The sequence below is a fragment of the Hyperoodon ampullatus genome, assembly GCF_949752795.1.
Source record: "Hyperoodon ampullatus genome assembly, chromosome: 2".
NCBI lineage: Eukaryota > Metazoa > Chordata > Mammalia > Artiodactyla > Ziphiidae > Hyperoodon > Hyperoodon ampullatus.
The window spans coordinates 189,820,081-189,844,602 of NC_136915.1; the positions used below are offsets into that span (position 1 = coordinate 189,820,081).

General features: G+C 35.8%; 1 protein-coding gene across 1 annotated transcript in view; it reads left to right on the forward strand.

Moving 5' to 3' along the window:
* Positions 1-24,522, forward strand: part of CDC73 (cell division cycle 73) — a gene marked incomplete at its 3' end in the record, with an annotated part of 87,533 nt that overhangs the window by 58,906 nt on the left and 4,105 nt on the right. Inside the window, exons 11-15 of the mRNA XM_079697281.1 lie at positions 6,791-6,848; positions 12,853-12,888; positions 13,196-13,283; positions 18,253-18,414; positions 21,182-21,282. Coding sequence (XP_079553407.1) covers positions 6,791-6,848; positions 12,853-12,888; positions 13,196-13,283; positions 18,253-18,414; positions 21,182-21,282 — 445 coding nt within the window. The remainder of the gene's footprint in view (positions 1-6,790; positions 6,849-12,852; positions 12,889-13,195; positions 13,284-18,252; positions 18,415-21,181; positions 21,283-24,522) is intronic.

The following is a 24,522-nucleotide window of genomic DNA, read 5'->3' on the forward strand; positions in this document are numbered from 1 at the left end:
ATAGCCAAATGTCTGGGATATTAATTCCTTATCAAATAAATGATTTGCAAGTATTTCCTCCCATTCTTTGTGTTGACTTCTCACTCTGTTGATAGTGTCCTTTGATGCATAAAAGCTTTTAATTTTGATGAAGTTCAGTTTATCTGTTTTTCTTTTGTTTCCTGTACTTTTTGGTATCATATCCATGAAACTGATGTCAAATCTAATGTCATGAAGCTTTTACTCTTTGATTTTTTCTATAAGTCTTAAAGTTTCAGCTCTTAAATTTAGGCTTCTGATCCATTTTGAGTTAATTTTTGTATGATGTAAGATAATGGTCCAACTCCATTCTTTTGCATGTGCATATCCAGTTTTCCCAGCATCATTTGTTGAAAAGACTATCCTTTCCCCGTTGCATGGACTTAGCACCTTTCATGTATGTGAAAGTTTATTTCTGGGCTGTCTTATTCCGTTGGTCTATAGGTCTGTCTTTATGCCCTACTACAGTGTTTTGATTACTGTATCTCTGTAGTAAGGTTTGAAATCTGGAAGTTTTAGTCCTCCAACTTTGTTCTTTTTCAAAACTAGTTTGCCTCCTTGGGGTTCCTTGAGATTCTGTATAAATTCTAGGATGAGTTTTTCTTTCTGCAAAAACACCTTTGGGATTTTGACAGGGATTGTGTTAAATCTGTAGATTGCATTGGGTAGTATTGAAATCTTAATATAGTTAATTCTAGCAGTCCATGAACTAGACATCTTTCCATTTATTTATGGCTTTAATTTCTTTCAGCAACACTTTGTAGTTTGCAGTGTACAAGTTTTTTTGCTTCTTGGTTAAATTTATTCCGGAGTATTTGATTTTTTAAAAGCCATTACAAATGGGATTGTTCCCTTCGTTTCTTTTTTAGATTGCTCATTGGTAGCATATAGAAGCGCAGTGGGTTTTTGTGTGTTGATTTTGTGCCCTGCAATTTTGCTGAAATAGTTGATCCGTTGTGGTAGGGCGTCTGTTCCCTGCACAACCTCCCCACCCCGGGAATCTTTAGGTTTCTACATATACATCTTGTCATCTGCAAAGAGATAATTTTATCACTTCCTTTCAGATTTTGGATGTCTTTTATTTCTTTTTTTGACTAATGGCTCTGGCTAGAACTTCAGGTACTATGTTGAGTAGAAGTGGGGAAAGTGGACATCTTGTTCCTGATCTTAGGAGAAAAGGTTTCAATCTTTCATCATTGTGTATGGTGTTAACTGTGGATTTTTCATATATATATATATAGCCTTTATGATGTTGAGGAAGTTTGCTTCTGTTCCTGGTTTGTTGAGGGTTTTTAATTTTTAAATCATGGAAGAATGTTGACTTTTGTCAAATGCTTTTTCTGCATTAATTGAGATGATCATGAAGTTTTATCATGAGGTTATTTTCCCTTCATTCTGTTGATGTGATGTATTACACTGATTGAGTTCCATATGTTGAGCCATCCTTGTATTCCAGGAATAAATCCTGTTTGGTCATGGCGTATAATCTTTTCAGTATGCTGCTGAATTTGGTTTGCTAGTTCTTTTCTTATCTTTGTATAGAGAATGTCTCTTTATGGAAAGAAGATGGTTTAACAGTTATTAGTCTCTCTTTATTTTGGGCAGTGAGCTGGACACACAGACATATACACACATACATACTTACAAATACACATGTATGCACATTATGAATAATTAAATACATATGTAATTATATTTCTAATTTTTAAACTTCTATTCATTCATTTATTCAGTCACTGGCTTCCTCCATTAGATTGCCAATCTCATAAGGGCAGGGACCACATGGCTTCTGTTTATACTGCTGCATTCCCAGTTTCTTGTTTGGTACTTGATGCTCTCAGTGAAAGTATGTGGAATGAATAAATAAATTTTGTTTCTCTCAGTAATCTTTTGTATTTTTACCATCTTCATTTAACAGATTAAAGCAGTTTAACCAGTATAACACTAGTGAATTAGTAATGCTAAGGCATGGATTTGTTTTAATTAATTACTTAATGTATATTTATTAAGCATATATACCATGCATCAGGCTCTCTGTAACAGGCATTGGACATGTGATGGACAGTCCCTGACCTCAAGTAATTGATGGTCTGGTTGTAAGAAGTAGACAAGTAATTATATAGCATAATGAGAAATTTGATAGAGGTATCAAGTCTATGTATTTAACAGGCATACCTCATTTTATTATACTATGTGCTTTGCAGGTTTTGCTTTTTTTTTTTTTTTTAATAAATTGAAGGTGTGGCAACCCTGCCTTGTCAGAGGATGGCTAGCATTTTTAAACAATAAAGTTTTTTTTAATGAAGGCATGTACATTTTTTAAAGTCATAATGCTATTGCACACTTAATAGACTATATAGTATAGTGTCAACATAACTTTTGTATGCACTGGGAAACCAAAAAAATTTGTGTGACTCACTTTATTGTGATATTAGTTTACTGCAGTAGTATGGAACCAAACCTGCAGTATCTCTGAGGTATGCCTGTATAGATATACTATACTATATTTTAGAAATGTGTCAGCTGTTTTCTGTATTGGCAAACATTGTATACATATGCCCCCAAGTTATGACAAGTCTACTTAAAATTTGTGTTGAAGTGTTTTGTTCCTGAAACCTTTAGTGCTTTTCAGCCTCATTGTGATTTGCTCAGAGTTGCAGTTTCCTTTTTGTACATAGTTTTTCCAAAATACTTGAAGACTCACTCAGTGAACTTAAAAATTCAGTTGCTGAAAGAAAAAAATCCTGATACTTGGGAATTCTGAATATCAAATCCAGATTTCATGGGAATGAGTTACTTTTTTAAAAGAAAAAACATGCAACTGTAAATTAGTATCTGTTTACTTTTTAAAACTATTACTTTTCCTCTCATAAGTACAGTAGTCAAAGAGGTAGATTATAAACTCCTAGAATCTGCATATATATTCTGTATGTTTTCCTCATTAAGCAATTTCAGTATTTCATTAAATTTCATATAAATAGCATCTTTCAGAATTAAATGTAGTATATTTTGCATACTGATACTTGTTACAAATATTCTTTCTTATGATATTTTATATTAAGGTTTTGTTTTCTACTTGTTTAAGCAGCAAATACCACTATTCTGTCTCTCAATACCAGAAGATTTTAGGTTATCTCATTTGCTAAAAGAAGGCAAGGAAGGACTGTAAACAGTTTACTTTGTTTTTGTCTTGTTACGTTTTGCAAATATGATTCTATCACTATTTCTCCCATCCCTTTTTATCAGTTACTTCTTTTCCAGAATGCCTCAAGTCTTAGTGAAATTGTAATGATTCTGACTTTTTAAGAGAAAGCAGGTTTTCCTCTCCAGTTAGCACAACTTGTCAGCTCTTTTAGTTGTTTTTGTGCTGATACTTTTCTTTTCCCAGCTGAGTAGTACTTTCCCCCCAATCCAAATATCTTTAAAAATATAGAACTGTCGGCTTACCCCACGTTACTGCCAATTATTATTTCTGTTTCTTAATATATGCCAGATATACCACTATGTAGCCTTTGAAAAACTATTTCACCTCTGTCTCTTCATCTTTAGAGTAAAGGGTGCTGGGATTGGACTATATGGTTTCTGAGGTCCTTTATGCAATGACTTCTACAAATTTATTTAAAAATAATTCAGGTCAGAGTAGAATGAGCTTTTAGCTCTTAGTGTTGGCTAGGGCGTCCTAGAAATGGCCATGAACTAACGACTTGATTAGCGAAAGTCTCCTGGTTTTCATTCCAGGAGCCCACAGCCTACTGAAGTGTCATAGCTGTGTATGTTCGTGTGCGTTTGAGCTTATTTGTGTGTGTTTACTTCAGAATTAAGCAAAGTTATACTGTAGTGACTTTTTGCAACTCAGAATTTTCAGTGAATCTGAGAAGACAAAATTAGATAACACTCTTCTGGTTGCAATTAACAGATTCTGCTCAACTAGTTAAGACAAAAATTGTTTGTGTGGGGTGCATAGAATGAGATGAGGGATTTTAATGGCTCTTAGAATCAAGAAGAGTTAGCAGGAGAATAGCTCTTACAGGCCATTAGAACTAGATAGATATGATGAGGGATATTGTATTCCATGTGTTTTCTTGTATGCTGGTAATGTTGCAGGAAGGGAGACCCCTTCCAGGGCCCGAGAGTGGGCTCTTGTCTAACACTCGGAAATGAATTGTCCGAGGAGACACGCGTGCTGACAAAGCAAGAGACTTTATTGGGAAAGGGCGTCCTGGCGGAGAGCAGGAGGGTAAGGGAGCCCAGGAGGACTGCTCTGCCACGTGGCTTGCAGTCTCAGGTTTTATGGTGGTGGGGTTAGTTTCCGGGTTGTCTCTGGCCAATCATTCTGACTCAGGGTCCTTTCTGGTGGCGTGCAGAACCGCTCAGCCAAGATGGATTCCAGTGAGGAGGATTCTGGGAGGTTGGTAGGACATGTGGACTGGCATCTCCTCTGTCCTTTTGACTTTTCCCATATTCTTCCGGTTGGTGGTGTCTTGTTAGTTCTGTGTTCCTTACAGGATCTTCTGTCCTAAAATAACTCATGCAGATTGTTACTGTCCTTGCCTGGCCAGGGCGGGCGGTTTCAGTCAGTGTTTTCCCTAACAGTAACTTCATTATGTCCTTCTGCAGATGGGTTTTCTCCATGGGTCAAGAGACACGGTTATCTGTAATTTTAGACTTAACCTCCTTATAGCCTTGTGACTGGCGAGCTCCAATTTATAAAACACATATCAAAGAAGAACTCTCAAAAGACCTAGCCCAGGACATATGTCTTGCCCAGTGACCAGGAACCAGGGGCTTATTGCCAAAAGGAATGATTTGGAATGGGAAAGGGTCATCAAGCAAAGATTGCTTACTTGGTAAACATAAAATGCCCATTATTGATATTTAAAGGGGTCTAGTGTTGTAGACAGAAATACTTAAGGGGGTAATAATTTGTAATGGAAAAGATTTTTCTTTTCCATTCTAGTGCTGTATTCTAGTGATTTTGATCTAAGTCTACTCTATTCAGGTGAAGAGGGCTTTGATTTGGATTCAACCAGCCTTATAGTCAAATGCAGACAGAAAGAGGTCTCCATATGTGTGTGCTCATTGTTTTTCCTGTCTCATTTCCTTTATTTTTCTTCCTTCTCTGTGTACTTAAACCATACCCAATGAGTCTGTATTTACATATAAGGATTTAAAAGTAATATGGTTAAAGCTTAATCTTGTTATTTTATTATATAATGCCTAGTTAATTTCTATTTAATGATTATCCCTTGGCTTCTGATTTTTAAAAGTCTAGACTCAGTTCAATATGACACACATTTGTTGAGTGTTCTAGGTACTAGATTTACAAAGAGAGTAAAAGCCGTTGTGTCCCCTAACACGAACTTAGAGAAAAATATAAATCAGAAATTTCAGCACGTTAAATGAAGTTAAATGTTTAATATGCTCTCCACCTTAATAATAACTCACTTTCTTTACATTTAAAATTTTACTTGAATATAATTTACTTGTAGTGTAATGACCATATCATTAGTAAGCTTGACAAATTTTCACAAACTTAACACATCCATGAAACCAGCATCCAGAGTGACTCAGTTTCAACCACACAATGTATAACTAAATGCATAACAGTGAAAATATTGGAAAAGGATGTTCTGCTATCTTCGGGGACCTTTTTCCCAAAAAAGTTTTTGCTAGTTGCCTCTGCTGCTATTATTTTTTGCAGTAAAGAATGGTTTCTTTGGCTTTTTAACTGAATGCCAGGAATCCCACTGAATTCCAAGTGAAATACATTCTCTGTGTTAGTACTAATTTTTATAATCATTTTAAAAAAAGATGCTTTGGGGTAGCTTATCATTCCAAATGATTTTACCATTCCAAATTTTTGAAGAAAATGTAATACGATTAAAATTAACATTGTTTAGCAGGACTTCTTTAGAAATGTTTCTGTGGTTGTAGTAGTGATTTTTATTATTATGGATTTATGTAACTTCCGTGATATTTATCAAATTTCCTTCACTTGAATACAACTAGAATAAAATCTCCATGAGTTACTAGTTGTTTTTGAGATTTACACTTGTAGCTTTCTATAAAGAAAAATGTTTTAATGAAGAATTTAGTGTGAATATGATTGAAACTATTGCACTAAATATAGATAACTTTTGAAGTATCTTAAGCATTTTAGAGGCATTTATTCTTGAGTATATAATTGATGTACTTCAATACATAGCATATTTCCTTGTATATATTACATGCTTAGTAATTAGTTGAGATTTGTTATTCAGTTTTTAAGATATTTTCAACCACTCTTAAATGTAACAAATCTCATCTTTATAAATGGATTATTTCCCCTGAATATTTTAAAAGGCATTTAATTTGAAATATTTGCTTTTTTTTAATGAACTCAAAGTAACACTTTCATCTTTCTAATGTGAGATTATGTATCATTTATTCATTTTGAGACTCTTTAAGGGAAAAAAAGATTGACTTGATTTTTAAACTGGTAATGACATTTCTGAGAATATTGTAATTGCCAGCAATTAAGCAAATCATTGAATAGTTGAAAAATACTACCTACTTACAATAACTACTGAATGGTAACAATTTAAATATATTCCCACTAAAGATTTCTCTTACTGCTTCACAACCAATAGCATAAAAGATAAGGGGAGGTTTTTCCTTTTTTTTTAGTGGAGTGACTGAGAGAGAGACAGATATGGAATTTCATTGCAGTAATTAAATGAAAGTGTTTATTATGCAAAGGAACTTTAACATACCCATTTTTATTCTTTTAAAGGAGGGTGCCTCAGCCCGTAAGACGCAGACTCCTGCAGCACAGCCGGTACCAAGACCAGGTAAAGATATAAAACTTTTTGATTTTTGTTTTTTTCTTTAATCATGACAGTGAAAATTTTTGATAATGTATAATGCTTTGAAGGAATTGAAATTTTACGTAAAATACTTCAAAACTAGTATAAGAACGTTTATTTGTAAATAGGTATAGTTGAAGAGTTAAAGAAAATTTTTAAGAAAATGTTTTTAAGATTTTAGAAAAATGTTTTAAAAAGCTATTTATTATGTACCCATTCCCCCATCAATTCCTTGTTTGAATTCCATGATAGTACGGTGGATGTGATTTTTGTTTTTTCCTACAGAAGCATAGAACCATAATTTTAATAGACTGATAAGCAGCTTTGATGTTTAGATTTTCAGATATCTGTGTTATTGAGCATATTAGGTTCTATAATCATTTTTTAAAATATGTATGTTAATAAGCAAGGGTAGTATTGAAGTTACTGGGTTGGCCAAAATGTTGGGGTTTTTGTAACATCTTATGGAAGAACCTGAACGAACTTTTTGGCAACCCAGTATGTTAGCAGTATTTTCTTTTCCTCTTCCTAGTACCTAAAAAGATTGATCTTTATAAATGCATGTAGATATGAACGCTATATTCATTTTAGGTGTTTTGGATTTGATTTTAGTGTTCATTTGTTTTATTTTTGCATTTAGCATAGTATCAGTGCTGTTAAAAGTGGCTATGAAGAAATTGAAAAGGCACAGTCGGGAATTTGACTGGGTGATCTTCCTTTTCAGTTTGTTAGTGTCAGTAGTACAGATTTGTATATCTTTTTATTCATAGTACATTCATACATAGGCTAATTCTAAAATTATGTAGACTACAGGTATTCAAATTTCTGGAAGCACTTTAAAAGCATGATGTTAAGAGGTTTATATTGGGATGGTTTTGTAGGCTCTTTCACTGTGTCTTGGATCCATAAACCTGGGTCTTGACATGACTAGTATTTACTTTTTTTTTAAATGACAGGTTTGTTTGAAATCTTTGTTAAATTTGGAGCACATTGGATATAATTTTTTTCAGATGCCAGGACCATGGCACTATTTTTCAGTAGAGAAGACCATTCCAAAAGCTGTTAATGAGAGTATAAGGAAGAGCAATTAAATTTAATAAATATTATTTGAATGCCTTCCGTGTACTCAGTGCCAGAAACTAGGAGAAGCTAAAGGAGCTCTTTTCAGGAATGAAAGAAAAAGTCAAGGAAATAAGAATGGGCAGACTGAGTTGGACCCAAGGAATATAGCCTGCAAAGTAGAGGAATATTGTGGAGGCAGTTGAATGATAGATACAGAATTATTTGTTTTCCCTTGGAAGGGAGGGATGGCAGGCTGTAGTTGGTCAGTCTAAAGAAGATCACATGAGAAATTCAGAAATGGTATAAAAAGGAAGAAATCACCACCTGAGGATTCTAACTCTGTTTTGTGCTGTGTGATAAATAACTGTCTCCATTTCACGTTTTCTCAAAATCATTTGGCAGACAAAGGAAAGGGGTAGGGGTGGCACTAATACCTGAGTAAAGCCGGTTGTTCAAATGTGCCATGTCATAAAGCGAAGGGAGCTGGGTTCTACCAGCTAGTTAGTTATGTGATCCTGGGGAAGGTCACATGTGAGGTAAGGAGCTGTGGGTCTTCTCAGCTCCTAATATTCCATCTTTCTTTTTCAGTTGTTCTGCCATGGTGATTAAAATGGTTGAAATTAATCTTATCTAATGTCTCATAACAAATACTCTGACGCCCATCCATGTGAGGTCTCCTTTCACTCACTGATTGACTCCCATAGGTCCACAATCCCTACCCACCATTCCAAAAGCAGTGATTAATTATTTTATAAGTTTTTAATGCTCATTTGTCTGTAAGACCTGACTTGAGTGGGCGTTAGCAGTTTGTCTTCTTTGTCTCGATCAGTGAATTCTTGTTTTGCAGATTGTTAAATGTATTTGCTTATTGGGTGATGCCCAGTTTTGAAGACATATTGTGCAATATATGGCATGTTCACCTGGATTATCTTTTTAAAGTTGAAAAAGAAAACCACACAAAAACATTTCTGGCAATGTAACGTTATACATGAGACAGCATAGATCTATACTGTTATTTGTTAGAGTTTGAATTATTTGGAAATAGGGCACTGAACTTTTTCCCTTCAGTGAAGGAACTCAAGGATGGTGTTCCTTTTTTTTTTTTTTTCGGCTGTGCTACGAGGCATGTGGGATCTTAGTTCCCCGACCAGGGATTGAACCTGCGCCCCCTGTATTGGAAGGCAGATTCTTAACCACTGGACCACCAGGGAAGTCCCATGGTGTTCCATTTTTGATCATTTTTTCTTATTTATTCTTTCATCAAATATTTATTTAGCACTAATTGTGCCAGGCAAGTCCCTGGGTCAATTTAATATTTTAAAGTGTCTACAGTTATTCCCAACTTCTAAACATTCATTTAGGGAATATAACTAACAAGAGGCACATGCTTTCCAGTGAATTAAGAAACACAAGCCTTTGATAAGCTGCAGTCCTGGAACTTAATGTTGTTGCCTTTTATAGCCACATTAAACCTCTTGCACATATCCCTGCTCTTGCTGCCTCTTTCACATCACGTACTTCACTTCTCCAGCTTTCATTCTTTACTTCTGTTTCATAGGTCTTCTGCAATGGGTAGGTGAGTACCCATAACTCTGTAACTCTAGTTTATCTGCTTACTGGTCATGTGAGATTGAGAGAGGGAGTTAGCCCTGTTCAGTGATCCACTTTATAACCTAGGTGTTGGTTGGATTACCTCATTCCATAGTTTTAAATCTACGTGCTGATGATTTTCAAACTTGTGTCCCTAATTCTTCCTACCTCTGGTATCATCTGTTTAACATTTGGTTGTGCCATAGGCATCTTAAAACTGATTAAACCTTAACACCTTTGCTCTTCGATATTTTTCCCAAGATGTGTTACTTCACATTCTTCTGCTTCTTTATGAATAAATGACACCGCTATCAACTCTGTTTCTTAAGTCCAAGACTTGGGAGTTACTCTTTATTTTTCATATTTGCTTATTCTTCTCATCTAATGTCAGTGAGTTCTGTCAAATTTACCTTTTCTGTACTCCAGATTTATCTGTTCTCTTTATCTCCACTGCCACAACTCAAGTCTAAGCCACCAGCATTTCTCTAGACTAGTGCATCTTAAAGTATTGGTATTAGTCCATTACCTGTTTAGTTCTGGTCCCTAACAAGATACAGATAGGAATTGAGGGTACAGTACTGGCACAACATCCAGGTGCATGGCCAGTTTTCTACCGTTCATTGTTACTGTATTTTATTTAGTTGACCTTGGAAAGTTTACAGAAAAACCTTATGCTTAACCGCACATAATTTGGGTAGCACCACTATAGAATATCTGTGATAGTCCTAACTCAGCTTCCTGCTTTCACGGTTGTCCCCCTTTTGATCCCTTATCTAAATTTATTGTTTTTCCCTTACAGAAGGTGTGATGTGAAAATCAAATTATGTCACTTTCTGGCTTAAAAGTTACAGGGTTTTCCAGTGGCACTTAAATAACAAACTTAACGTTGCCTAGAAAGCCCTACATAAAGTGGCTCCTACGTGTATTTTTAACCTCATCTCCTGCCACTCTTCGTTTTGTCCCCATGGTCTGTCTGCACATTTGCAGTTCCATAAGCATGACAGTTTCTTCCTGCCTTTGGCATTTGCCCACATTCCTACGTCTTATCAAGACTGTTCTTTCACTTGTTCTTTGCAAGTTGGCTCTTTTTTGTCCTTCAAACCTCAGCTTAAATGCTTAAATGCCATTTCCTTTGAGAGGCTTTTTCTAAGCATTTTGTCTAAAGGACACTTTAATATCAGTGTACATTCTCTTTGCTCCTTAATATTATGTAGTCAAATTTGTTTATATGTGTTTGTTTGCCTATTTGTTATGGTCTGGTTCCCCTACTTTACTGAAAAGTCTTTGAGGGCAGGGATTATTTCTGTTTTATTTATCATCATAAAAAATAAGAACCTAGCAGAGTGCCTTGTACATAGGCTGTGAATAAATACTTAAGTAAAGAATATTAATTATATTTGAAGTCAAGCATAGTAACAGTAGTTGCCTCTTCTCAGCATTGCGTTTGCGGAAGGCAGTGGTAGTGGTAGAGGCACAAGAAGCAGTAGCAGTTTACATCAGCGGTGGCCGCGAGGTTCAGTGAATGGTAAATATGCCCAGGGCCCAGGACCTGGACAGCTTGCCTTGTTGTTTTTAAGACTCTTAAAACAGAATCAAGATGTAGAAGTTGTTATCTCTGATTTATGGTTGGGGACAACTGAAGCTGAGCGGCATTCCTCTTAGCGTGCCGGGGTAATTTGCCTGCCAAGCGGCACAGTGGGGATAGAATCGAGATCATCCGAGTACAGGCTTTTGCTCTCCATCACTCTCCTTGTGGACTCGTTTTATTCTGCTCTCTCCTCCCTCACCCTTTAAATCAAGCTTATCCTTAGCCTGTTCATCTTCATGTCCCTGTCTTGGTCCTTAATTGTATTTGTTTTTTTACTAAACACCTAAAGTTTATTTTTAATATGTGAGCTTTTATATTTTGTGTTTTTGCTACATTAAGTCTTCTCAGCCTTGATTTTAGAGAATCTTTTCCTGTATTCCAGAGTCCATTGTGGGTTCCCTTAGCAAATCAGTGGTAGTTCAGTTGAAGATTCCTTTGTTCTCCTTAGTCATTCTCCCAGCAGCTCCCGTCTCCAGTTTATCCATCTCTGTCCATCCCATCATTCCTGTATCCCGCCAGCAAATTCTAAATATTTATTGAGATTGTATTATATTCCACATGACACTGTCTAGCCGTATCCATGTATACATGTCAGATGTATCCATGAGTACTATTTCTAAAAATAATTTAAGAAAATTTTAGTATTTTTTTCTCAGGAAGAAGAAAGATGAGAACACTATAATAAATATGTGTGTGAACTTGTGTTTGTATATATCTTTCTCTGCTTTCTGTGGCTAGAAGAATCATACTTCTGGACTACATAATATTTTCTCACAATGAAATAGCTATATAAAGGAGTACAAAGTATTAGTTAAAATTTAGCATTTTACTGCTTTTAAAATGGAACATATTCCAAAGATCTGTGTGCTTTCCTTTAAAAGTGGTATCTCTAAGAACTAGTGTTGAATTCGAATTTTAAATTGTTGAATTTTTATTTTTTTGTGATTTAAAAAAATTAATTGTAGCACAGCACATGGCATGTAGAAGGCAGTCAATAAAAATTTATTGTCTGAATAAATACTGAAAATTGAACATACAGCACTTTTTATTGTAAAATATGTTAATCTTGAACTAGGCTGATATTGCCATTATTATGCCAACAAATATTTTTGTGTATTATAAAGTCCATTGTATATACAAATAATGAAAAGATACAAATATTCATGTTTTTATAACATGTATTCAAAATTATTGATAATACGGGCAATTGCAGAATAAAGACCTTTACATGACTCATTGCCTATAATGTTTTCTTCTGCTAATAAAAACCCAAAAAATTTTAAAAAGAGAGAAAAAGGTAAATATTTTAGATCTTAGTCCCCAGTAATGTCTTTGTTTTTCCTCCACAGCGGTTAAGTACATTTACCTCTCCCAGCCCTTCCCCCAGAGTTAGATGCTCTTGTAGTACTCTGTTTTTGCATTTATTACAGTGTAACCAGTTAATTCAGAAGTTATTTATTTGCTTCCTTTTCTAGATCCAAGCATCCATGAATGTAGATACTCAGTGCCTACCAATGCCCACATATCCACTTTCCTTGTGACCACTGATTGTTGAAGTGCTAAGGCACTGTAGTGGTTTTGTGAAGCAGAGAAATAACTTAATATTATTTAAGAAGATTGCAGTACATTTAAAAATTCTACAACTAGTCATATGTAAATACAAATATTTTAGGCCTTATTTACTTTGTCAGTTTGAAAATAAGAATGTGATTTTCATAACAATATTTTGAATTTTTTTCTTTCTTACAGTTTCTCAAGCCAGACCTCCCCCAAATCAGAAGAAAGGTAAGGTTGTGCCTGTGACTCTAAACTTACTTTAAAAAAGTAAACGTGAGTAAGCTGGCTTACAAAATCAGGGCTGATTGCATGCTTGTGCAGTTATACCAAATGTTTGTGTTTGGTGTCTGTTCTGAGTAGTCAGTGCTCAAGTCATCCTGATCATTAAATATTCTGAGTATCACTGCTGACTAAAATATTTTTTAGCTCGAAAGAGTTAAAATTACAAATTTACAAACTTTTAACTTATAATTAGGAAAGTAACTATAATTCCTTTGAATAACATATTTGCTCCTTTAAAATTTTGTCCTTATAGGATCTCGAACACCCATTATCATAATTCCTGCAGCTACCACCTCTTTAATAACCATGCTTAATGCAAAGGACCTTCTACAGGACCTGAAGTAAGTAATTTCTTAAACTGTTCTTTTCATAGGACATGGAACTGTTGTTGAGAATTAGTGTTACTAGTGCAGTATTTATTTTGAGAAAGCAAAAATTAAGTTTCAGTGCTATAGGCGTTACAGATAGTCTCAAATATAGTTTTCAAAACAGTATATTCTTTTATATCTGAATCCTGTGGGGAAAATTATAGAAACTCTTGACCAAAGTTTTAATGAAGAGGGTATTATTGTATTAATTTTTAATGTGAATTATTTTGCTCCAGTTGAAGAGCTTGAAGAGGTTCTAAAACAAATTCAGGTTGTCTTCTCCTCACTTCCAAATTCTGGTTAAAGAACCAAAAAAGTAATATGAACTTTAAATAATTAGATGTATATACCTCCTAGAGGGAGGAGGAGGGACCATACTTTTTTAACCTAGACATCAGTAAAAGATAGTTGAAGAAGTGAAGAGGAAATCTATATCCTGTGTTAAAATTTCCAGATGCTTAACTTTCTCAGTAAAGTAACGACAATGATTCTTAAAAAAAGAAACAAAACAACCTCACCTCCAAAAAGAAAATCATGCTACTTCTAAATAACTTATGACTAATTAAAAATGAGTAGCAAAATAAGTTGTAATACTTGCTCATTCCAGGTTTTACCAAATGCAGAATTGAATTTTGAGTGCCTATGACTTAAATAGCTGTATAAAAACCTACGTAACTGGCACATACAAGTGTATTCGTATAGTATTTTTTCTTTAGTACTTTTGAGTGAAATTTTCAGTGAACCTTTTCCTAATAACAGTGTGGAAAGAAGGACTTTTTAGGTTTTATATTTTTATATTTTATTAGGCTTTTTTTGTGAAGTTTAGTATTCTGACAGTGTTGTGGATTACTCAGATAATCTACAGTCTGCAGTTCCTCAAGTAATCTGCAGTTGGATGAATATGAAATATAATTATTTTGGCCCATCTCTTTAAATAGATCTGATAATAATATAAAATATTATTTTATAATAAAGATAGCAAGTAGTGCATGGAAATCACAAACTAAATTTTAGCATCTTTCTCCTTAGCCTTACTACAGAGAAGCCAAACAATTTAACAAGACTACCTTCTTTGGATAGATCATGCCTAATTTTTCTTCTCAGTTTAAAACACTCCCTTCATTGTTTAACACCTCATTGCAGCTGACATCTCCCCTGCAGCTTGAGTCAGCTGGAGGCTTTGCTATGTAATTAATGCATAATTGAAACCTCTTCCACACAATTATAGTACTGGCTATAACCCATAGCTCATGTTGGCATAGATTCTGTTTGGTTTCGTGTAAAATTGAGGATTCTTCAGTTTTCTAGCCCTTCAATTAAGTAAATGAAACGAAATAAAATAAAACCTGCCTTCACCTTTAACATTTCAAATAACAAAATTAAGGTTGTGTCATGGAATATGAAAAAGCACATTTTACATTTATAAACATGATCTTTGAGAGAAGTTTCACTGGGACCATAAGTTTATTTAAAATAAACTGATTGGATGACACTTGTGACTCTGGCCACGATGGTCCTCTCACAGGGCAGAGTTCCAAAGAGGAAAGATTGCACGGAGAGAGTGCTCCAGAGATAGGCAGAGGGTTCCCCTTGCATTGATCAACTACTGTTCAGCGCACGCACGTGAGGGAGCCACTTGAGGCCTGGGGAGGAGCAGGCAGAAGGGTTACTGGAGGGTTACTTACACTGGACCATAGGTAGCTCAGGTTCCCTGCTGCCACGTGCAGTGCAGGATGATTCAGCCACTCTGGAAAACCACAGAGGAGTTAACTTTTTCCTTATTACATTGAAGGTATTATTGCACTACCTTCTAGCTTCCTTTGTTGATGACGAGAGGTCAGCTGTGGTAATCAGTCCTTTGAAGGAAATCTGCTTTACCTTGTTATTTTAAAGATCATTTTAAATTTGTTTATCTGCTGTACCTAGGTGTAGATTTCTTATGTATCCCACCTTGGGATTCAGAATTGAATCTATGGATTTGTGTTTTTCATCAGTTTGGGAAGTCTTGGCTCTTATCTCTTTAGATATTACCTGTGTGTTCTCCTTTCATCTCCCCTTATTTCTTTCTTCTTTCTGGGATTTAAATGAGCCATACTTTAGACTTTCTCATTTCACCATCCGTGTCTCTTAAACAGTTCTACTTTCCGTCTGTTGCTCTGTCACCTGCATTCTTGATCATTTCTGTAGGTATAACTTTTAGTTTGTTTCTTTGGCCGTCCCCTAGTCTAGTCATTCCATTTTAAAATTCAGATATCTTATTTTTTCTATTTTAGTGGTCCTGTTTAGTTCTTTTTCAAATCTTTGGTCTCTCTCTCTTTTTTTAAAATAATTTCTTTTTCCCTGTACATATTTGTAGGCTTGTTTTACAGGTTTGGTCTTTGATAGCTGCATCACTGGAAGTCCTTACTAATCATTTTCTTTTGATTATTGTTCATTATACCTCATTTCCTTGTGTGTTTAGTTTTTTTTCTTTTTACTATTCATTTAATGGTTTTCATTTAGTAATTTCTGTTCATTTTCCTTGGAATTTTTCTCTTGTGGAAATTCTTTGAGTTACAGAAAGATTTGCGTTTGTGTCTGCTAAGCACCTGGGAGCATAGCCAATCTAACATTGCTTTAAGTTAAATTCTCAGTTTGAGGTTTAACATCCAGAAATTATTGTTAATTCTCCCCCCCCACCCCAATTTCAACTTCTTTTATTTAGGAGAAAGGAACTATATATATTATTTTCTTTAAGATTTTTTTTTTGATGTGGACCATTTTTAAAGTCTTTATTGAATTTGTTACAGTATTGCTTCTGTTTTATGTTTTGGTTTTTTGGCCCTGAGGCATGTGAGATCTTAGCTCTCCAACCAGGGCTCAAACCTGCAACCCCTGCATTGGAAGGTGAAGTCTTAACCACCACTGGACCGCCAGGGAATTCCCAAAAACTATATTTTTAATCTGTGAAATATCCATAAAATTGTTCTGTTTTTCAAAATAACATAAACTTAAAATCTGGAACTTAACCTCGGTATATCAACTCATTTGCATTTTATACTAAGAAAATTATTTTACTAGAACTGTTCTTATTTAAACAGTAATGACTTGAATCATATCACCCATACTCCTTCACCCTCATAGAATGCAAAGTGGAATAAATAAATTGCAAATATTGGATGAGTCAGTGGATATCAAAATATTTCTCCAAATCACAAATATCCATCCAATCAGTTGTGCATCATTTCTGGTTGTATTCATTAGAGCACTTTTTGTTGTAAGTATTAAAAACCAACTCAAAGTAGCCTTATCAAAAAATAATTTATTATCTCAGTATAACTAGTCCTAGCTTCTGACACAGCTGGACTCAGTGCTAAATGAAGTGATCAGGAGTTAGTCTCTCTGTCTCTTAAGCAGGTTCTCCCACTTCAGGGGCAAAGATGACCATCAGAAACTCCAGGTTACCAAAAATCCCAGGATTAAGTCTTATTTGCCTGGCTTGTATAACACATTTATTTCTGAACCAGTCACTGTGGTCAGGGTTGTTAATTCTTGCTTTAAATCCAAGTGAGGTCCAATTTGCAATTCCGAGATTTGATTATTCTTGCACTTGTCAGGGTGTTGGTTAGGGCTAGGGTGGGCATGGGGGGCAGGAAAACAGGTGGGCGGTGGGTTTATTTTTAGTTTACATTATTTATATTATACTGAACTTAACCCCCAGAGTCCTAGCTCTATGAAAGAAGGAACTTCTGTTGGATTCTCTACCTTGAGCAGAATATGGACTTTGTTTCCTCTTCCAGGAGTCTAGTGAAATATAGTGTCAATAAAAGACAAAGCTTAAGTTTAATTAGTTTGCCAGTGCCTTCCGTGGATGGAAAGAAGTCTGCAGTGTTATCCTAACCTCGTTGAGTTCCCTACTTTACTCAGTCTTTGGCTCAAGAGTTCTTTACTTCTTGCTAGCTAGCTCAGAGATGCCTTTAGAATGTTCTTCATACTTTATCCCACTTTGGAAAACTTTCTGACAGTTTCTTTTAAAGTTAAACATACCCAATGATCCAACAGTTCCACTCATAGGTATTTATATAAGAGAAGTGAAAACATACGTCCACAAAAAGACTTATACCAGAGTATTTATAGTAGTTTTATTTGTAATAACTGCAATTTTGGAACCACCCAAATGTACCACAGGAGAATGTATAAACAAATTGTGGCATATTCATACAATAGAATTTTATTCAGCAGTAAAAAAGAATTCATTGGTAGTTCACTACCAATATACCCCCCAGCATGGATGAATATCAGAAACATTAAATTGAATGAAAGAAGCTGGGCAAAGAAGAGTACAGTCCTGTACGATTCTGCATATATGAATTTGTAGGGCAGGCAAAACTTGTCTGTGGTGATAGAAAGCAGAATTGTATGGTTGCCTGTTGGTGGAGGAGGATGGGGATTTACTGAAAGGTACAGGAGGAAATTTTTCTGGTCTGTTGCACATGTTCTGTATCCTGATGGGAGTGGTGGTTACCATGTGGAAAGGGGTGTTTGCTGACGCTCCTGGGTAGACTGAGCCACCTAGCTAGCCACGTCAGCTCCATTTCAAGTGACCTTTGATTTATAGTAAAATTTCCCTCTTACTAGCATTTGAGAAATCAAGGATTAGTGTGGTTGTTTATATAATCTTGAGGAATACTAAATGCTAGATGAAGGAATGTAAATTGGGTGTCTGTGTGTGAGACTGACACACACACATACTGACTTCTGGCCTAAGCGAGCTTGAGTTCTACTTGGCATGGGAAGTAAAGACCCATACTCTTCAAGCATTATGATCTATACATGCAGAGTGAGTTTATTTCAAAAAATAATGTCTTTGGTTTAAAACTATCATTATTTAAAAAATCATTTCAAAATACGATTTCTTTTCTTTTTAACGATTCCTGTGGAATCATTTCTGTTTTTTTGAAAGGTTTGTCCCATCAGATGAAAAGAAGAAACAAGGCTGCCAACGAGAAAATGAAACTCTAATACAGAGAAGAAAAGACCAGATGCAACCAGGGGGCACTGCAATTAGTGTCACAGTTCCTTACAGAGTAGTAGACCAGCCCCTTAAACTAATGCCTCAAGACTGGTAAATTAATCTGTATTTTTCACATAGTCATTAATTTTTTGTGTAATGAATGAGTATCAGATTTTATCATGAGTTCTAGATAGAACCTATCCTTGAAACCTGTGTTAATGTCTAATTTGGTCATCAGTAATGTTAACATTCTAGTAATACCTAAGTAATATATTTTGAATGTCTAAACTTTATTTTACTTATAAGAAGAAACACAAACTTCTGGAAAACTTGGAGAGTAAAAATTCTTTCCACTTGTCCATTTATTCTGGATCAGCTTTTAGAACAAAATTTTCAAATAGACTAATGTTGTTTTAGAGGGCCTATGTTTTAGATTTTTGATTTGGAGAATTCAAATATTTTGGTAAGAAGTGATAAGTGAAAGCATTGTTACTTTTATTGTAAGGAAATAATTTAATTTAACAAAAATAGTAACATCACCCTAGTTCAGCTCTTTTATTGCATTAAAATGTCCTTTAATAAAATATTAAGCTATTGGTTTGGCCAAAAAGTTCGTTCGGGACTTTCTGTAAGATGTTACGGAAAACCCAAACAAACTTTTGGCCAACCCAATCTTTGTAATATAAAGTGCGTATAAATTCAGATACATGAATTACCTTAAATTATTAAATTATTATCTAAGCCAGAGTAAAAATACAAAGTCTAAGTGTGCATCTCTCTGATATAGAGAGTGTAACACATTGATGCATTAGCTGAAATTTACCTTTGAAGTACTCGTTAGTCTTAAGATGTTAGGAAGTAAAGCCATTGAGAATATTAGTATGTTAAAAATTTACTAAAGAATCAAGGGTTCTTGTATTAGAATTCTCCTTTAGTACCTAACAGAAATACTTTGAGTTATATATGAGGTCCTAGCCATTAGTGTCATAACCTAGGGATAACGTTTTCCTTACCTTTCTTCTGTTCTCTGTTAATTGTCCTCTCAGGAGTTTACTGGGAATAGTTTGGTTTTTTTTTTTTTTTTTTTGCGGTACGCAGGCCTTTCACTGTTGTGGCCTCTCCCGTTGCAGAGCACAGACTCCTGACGCGCAGGCTCAGCAGCCATGGCTCACGGGCCCAGCCGCTCTGTGGCATGTGGGATCTTCCCAGACCGGGGCACAAACCCATGTCCCCTGCATCAGCAGGCAGACTCTCAACCACTGTGCCACCAGGGAAGCCCCAGGGAATAGTATTCTTATTATCCTGCTCCCTGCTAACCCTATGAGACACACTAGGATCTAGGGGACCTCTGTCTAGCAAATCCTCTTTACTTTGGCAGGTACCTTGGACCTTCAACTATTGTATGGTGCAAGTTACGTCATAAAATTAAGAGGCCATTTAATAGTGTGCTCCATTACCAAAGATGGTTTAGGCAGTATGGAGCATATATCCCATGAAGGAGGAAATTTTTTATTTAAGATTTAATTTTAGCCTTAGAGATTTTGAGCAGGTTAAGAATTTTAAGCTGTGGTTTTTCATAGTAACTTTGATCACTGCTGTAAGTCTTTAACTTGAATAGGAGGTAACTTCGGCTTAATATTCTGTTGGATGTACAGAGTCTCCATCTAATGCAGTGATTATCAAAGTGTGGTCTGTGGACCTCTGAGCATTCCCAGGACCCTTTCAGGGAGTTGTAAGGTCAAAACTGTTTCCATTGTAGCACTGAGTTGGCTATTCATGTGATTTCTTAGCCCCCATACAGGATAATAGCATAACCAGTGCACAAGATCAATCATTGATTTCCCTACCTCTCTCCCACTCTGCTCTCTTCTCCACACTCCTCCCCTCCCTCCTTCTCTCTTCTGGCTAGTGGACTGTTCTCCTGTATGCTTGTGCATTTCTGTAAAATAGGGGTAATAATAGTTTACCTCACAGGGTTGTTTTGAAGGTTAAATGTGTTAACATAAGTAAACTGCTTAGACCAGCACTGGCACGTAGTAAATGCTCGTAGTAAATCTAATGAGTGTTAGTTATTATTGTTGATGTTATGATTTTGTTCCCACCTCTTTAGTTGTAGGCTTTTAAACTGTTTACGGCTTTTGTACTTATTATAATTTCTCAGTTTAATTAAATTTTCCAGAAGCTAATGAAATATGAGGGCCTAGAAAGAGATTTGTGCTTTTTAGGAAAATGAAGTTGAATGGCTGGGAAAAACAAGTTGCTTTGGGAAAAACAAGTTGCTTTCGAAAAAACTTAGAGAATTTAGGGTGAGTGAAACAGTTGTAAAACAATTGAAAACGTTGAAAAGTTTAGGTGATTTCTGTACTCAGATTATTTTCCAGATAATCAGAAGAACTCAAAATAAGGCCTTTGAGCTTTATAAAATGGTTAGCAAATTATTATAATTTATAACATTTTTAATTAAAGTGAAATATTTAAGATACGTTTGAATTTTAAATGATTTTCTTTTAAAACTAACTTTTTCAGTTAACAGATATACTACTGTTCCCTGTTGCATAAGCAAAATGGGCCCTTTAATTAATAGAAGGGGCAGAGATAAAAGGCTAAAAGGATCACGTACAGGACTGTGCATGTAGTTATGTTTAAATGACTTAGGTGTAAAAAACAAGGCATGGGAAATGTATCAATCATTGTGTACTCTAATGGTAACATTCTAATGAAAAGTTACGGTAATGCAGTAATGTGTTTGCCTCACAGAAGTATTGACAGGAGACTATTGCAGGAATAATGCTGAGACTTTTTCCGTAAGGATTATAGTAACCAAGAGTATTTGAGATACTCAGCCTCCACTCTTCCCTTCCCTCTGTTCTATTTATAGGGACCGGGTTGTAGCAGTTTTTGTGCAAGGTCCTGCATGGCAGTTCAAAGGTTGGCCGTGGCTTTTGCCTGATGGATCACCAGTCGACATATTTGCTAAAAGTAAGAGTCTCTTTATTTTTACTGCTTATCTAATATAGAAATGCTTTTGCTTTCTTTCTTTCCTTCCTTCCTTCCTTCCCTCCCTCCCGCATGGCTCTGCACAAGTGATGTGTATACCAAAGGATTCCTGTTAAGTACCACGAATTTTAATTTTTAAGCACCTGTGAAATATTTTAAAGCCTTTTTGGAACATTAATATTTTCTGTGTACTTACATCTAACAGTGAATTATTGCCTATCCCTCAACATTAATAAACCATTAATATTGTTGCATGTCCCTACACTTTTATTCACTTTGTTAGCCAGTTTTTAAATGGGTTGACTTTCGCCTGCTACTCCCACTATCTGGAGTGGTTGCTGCACGACTGGCCTTTTTCTGTTCATTTAGGTCTCAGCCAAGTAAGTACTCTGTCCTTTAGGAAACCCTTCTCTGACCACCCTGGAAGTAGCCGTTACTTCCTCCCAGTTACTGCACTGGTGACACTCACTGTTGCTTGACATTATCTTATTTTCATATCTGTACTGTAAGTCTTCCCTGGCTAGAATGCCAGTTCCAGGATGGGAGCAAGCAGCCTTATCTGCCTCGTTCACTCGTGTATCATCAGCACAGAAGAGAGCATGGCATTGGGAAGCATTCAGTAGATACCTGTTAAATTGATAGAGTTCATGTGTCTTATGTCTTTTATTGACCATATTTTGGTATGTATTGATATACCAAAAGTAGATGAATTTAAGCTTGTCTTTTTTTGTGTGTGTGGTACGCGGGCCTCTCACTGCTGTGGCCTCTCCCGCTGCGGAGCACAGGCTCCGGACACGCAGGCTCAGCGGCCATGGCTCACGGGCCCAGCCGCTCCGCGGCATGTGGGATCTTCCCAGACCGGGGCACGAACTCGTGTCCCCTGCATCGGCAGGTGGACTCTCAACCACTGCGCCACCAGGGAAGCCCTAAGCTTGTCTTTTTATTGGTAGGGATGTTCTGATTATCATTTAATTTGAGTACCCATTTAAGTTAGTAACATTAGTAAAATTACTTTTTAAAAAGCATCCTCATGAAACAGGTATGTTTGTTAGAAATAACAACTTTAGTTATTATGAATGTAGGTTATGCTACTGTGAAACCCAGCTTTTTTTTTTTTTTTTTTTTTTAATAAAGCAATTTTAGTTTTTGTTAGTGGTACCACCATTCTTCCAGGCTGGAAACTGCCCAGGCTTGAAAGCTTTTAATTGCTTATTCTCCTGCCTTCATTCAGTTTTAAAAATGAATTCTAATATGATGGTAGATTTTTATGTTATTTCAGAAACCTGAGTAATGCACAGGTTTGATAAATGGAAGTCAAAGATGTAGAGAGAATGGGAGTTTTAATGAAAGCAAAATGTCAGTGAACACTAATTTTGTTGTGTGTTACCTCCTTGCTTGCCTTGTTGAATAGTACTGTAATGAAAAATGATTAGAATGTCTTCAAGATATAAATGCTTTCTAAATTCATTGTTGTTTTGTTCAGATTGTTAGTCTTCAGAAATTTAGATAAGAACTTAGAGATTTTTTAAAAAGTTAACAATAATCATTTTCTTCCAAGATGTATTCTTTCTCTTCAACCTTCCTTCTTTACTTAGCAGCATTTACAATGAAAGTACTCTTGCCCCTTGCATCTTAAAAGGAAACAGAACCCTTTCCTCTTACCTCACCTTTTCTTCTAGCTCGCTCTCCTTTCCTTTTACAGCCAAGCCTTTGAAAGAATTGTCTCTACTCACTCACTTTCTGTTTGATTCTCAGGCTACTGTAGTTGTGCTCTCTTGCTTGCCCACTAAACTGTTCCCGCCAGACTCACCAGTGACCCAAATATTGGATACTTTTGATCTCCTTATCAGAATTTTACTCTCGATCCATTTCCTCCTTTTTAAGTGTTCTTTTCTGAGGGCTTGTTACATTTTCTCAGACACTAGCTACTCTTCCTCTGGCTTTCAGTGACATATTTGTATTCCCGCTTCTCTTCTCCTTTAATTACACATACTCTCTCAAGGAGATCTGATAGCTTTCAGTTACCATCTGTATCCTCTGTTTCTAAAAGTTATGTCTCTAGCTTGATATTCTGGGTCTGCCTGTCTCACTGATGACCAGGTGATTGCTTGTGAAGTCCCATCGGTGTATCAGGACTCAACCTGTTCCAAGCGGAATCTATTGTCTTATACCCTCTGTCATCCCCAAGCTGTTCTTTGCCTCAGTCAGTTTTTTTTTAGTAATTTGCCTAAGCCAGAAATTTAGAAATATGTTATCTCTTAGCTTTTAGCTGGTCTCCTTGCGTTTAACTCTTGACTCTTCTAGCTCCTCACCTTTTCCCCATAACCCACATAGAAAATGATAATCTCTATATAGCATAGGAGTAAACTGAGGGTACTTGGTAAAAAAAATTATATTTTCTTCATATTGCACAGTAAGAAAATACAGAGGTTTAGAAAAGATTTTAAATATTGAATTGTATAAAATTTCCAAATAAAATCTTTTCAAAATTATGGGAGATTTGAGCTTGTAACTGGATATAGCTTTTAAAAATATTATTATTTTTTAAACATTTATTTACTTACTTATTTTTGGCTGCATGGAGTCTTCATTGCTGCGCCCGGGCTTTCTCTTGTTGTGGCGAGCGGGGGCTGCTCTTCGTTGCGGTGCATGGGCTTCTCACTGTGGTGGCTTCTTTTGTTGTGGAGCACCAGCTCTAGGCATGCGGGCTCAGTAGTTGCGGCATGCGGGCTCTAGAGCGCAGGCTCAGTAGTTTTGGTGCACGGGCTTAGTTGCTCCACAGCATGCGGGATCTTTCCAGACCAGAGCTCGAACCCGTGTCCCCTGCACTGGCAGGCAGATTCTTAACCACTGCGCCACCAGGAAAATCCCCAAAATATTATTTCTTATGCTTGAAATGGTTACATGCATTTGTTGATCAAGATTTTTAAATGATGATTTCTTCAAACTTTTTAGTTATCGTTGTGAAAACTTTTTCATTTAATAATCTTCTGTATTATGTTGTCCCTTTGTCATTTGACATGCCATCATTTATCTGCCGAAATACTATTTAAGAGCACCTTTCTATTTCTTTTCTTTCTTTGTTCCTGCAAAAAAAGTGTTGACAACATTCATGCAGTTTGCAAAAAATGAACAATTCTGAATTGTGTGAAGTATTTTGCTTTAGTGTTCATTGTTTCCCCAGGTAACTGGCTTCTTATAAGAAGAACTTTGTTTCCTCTA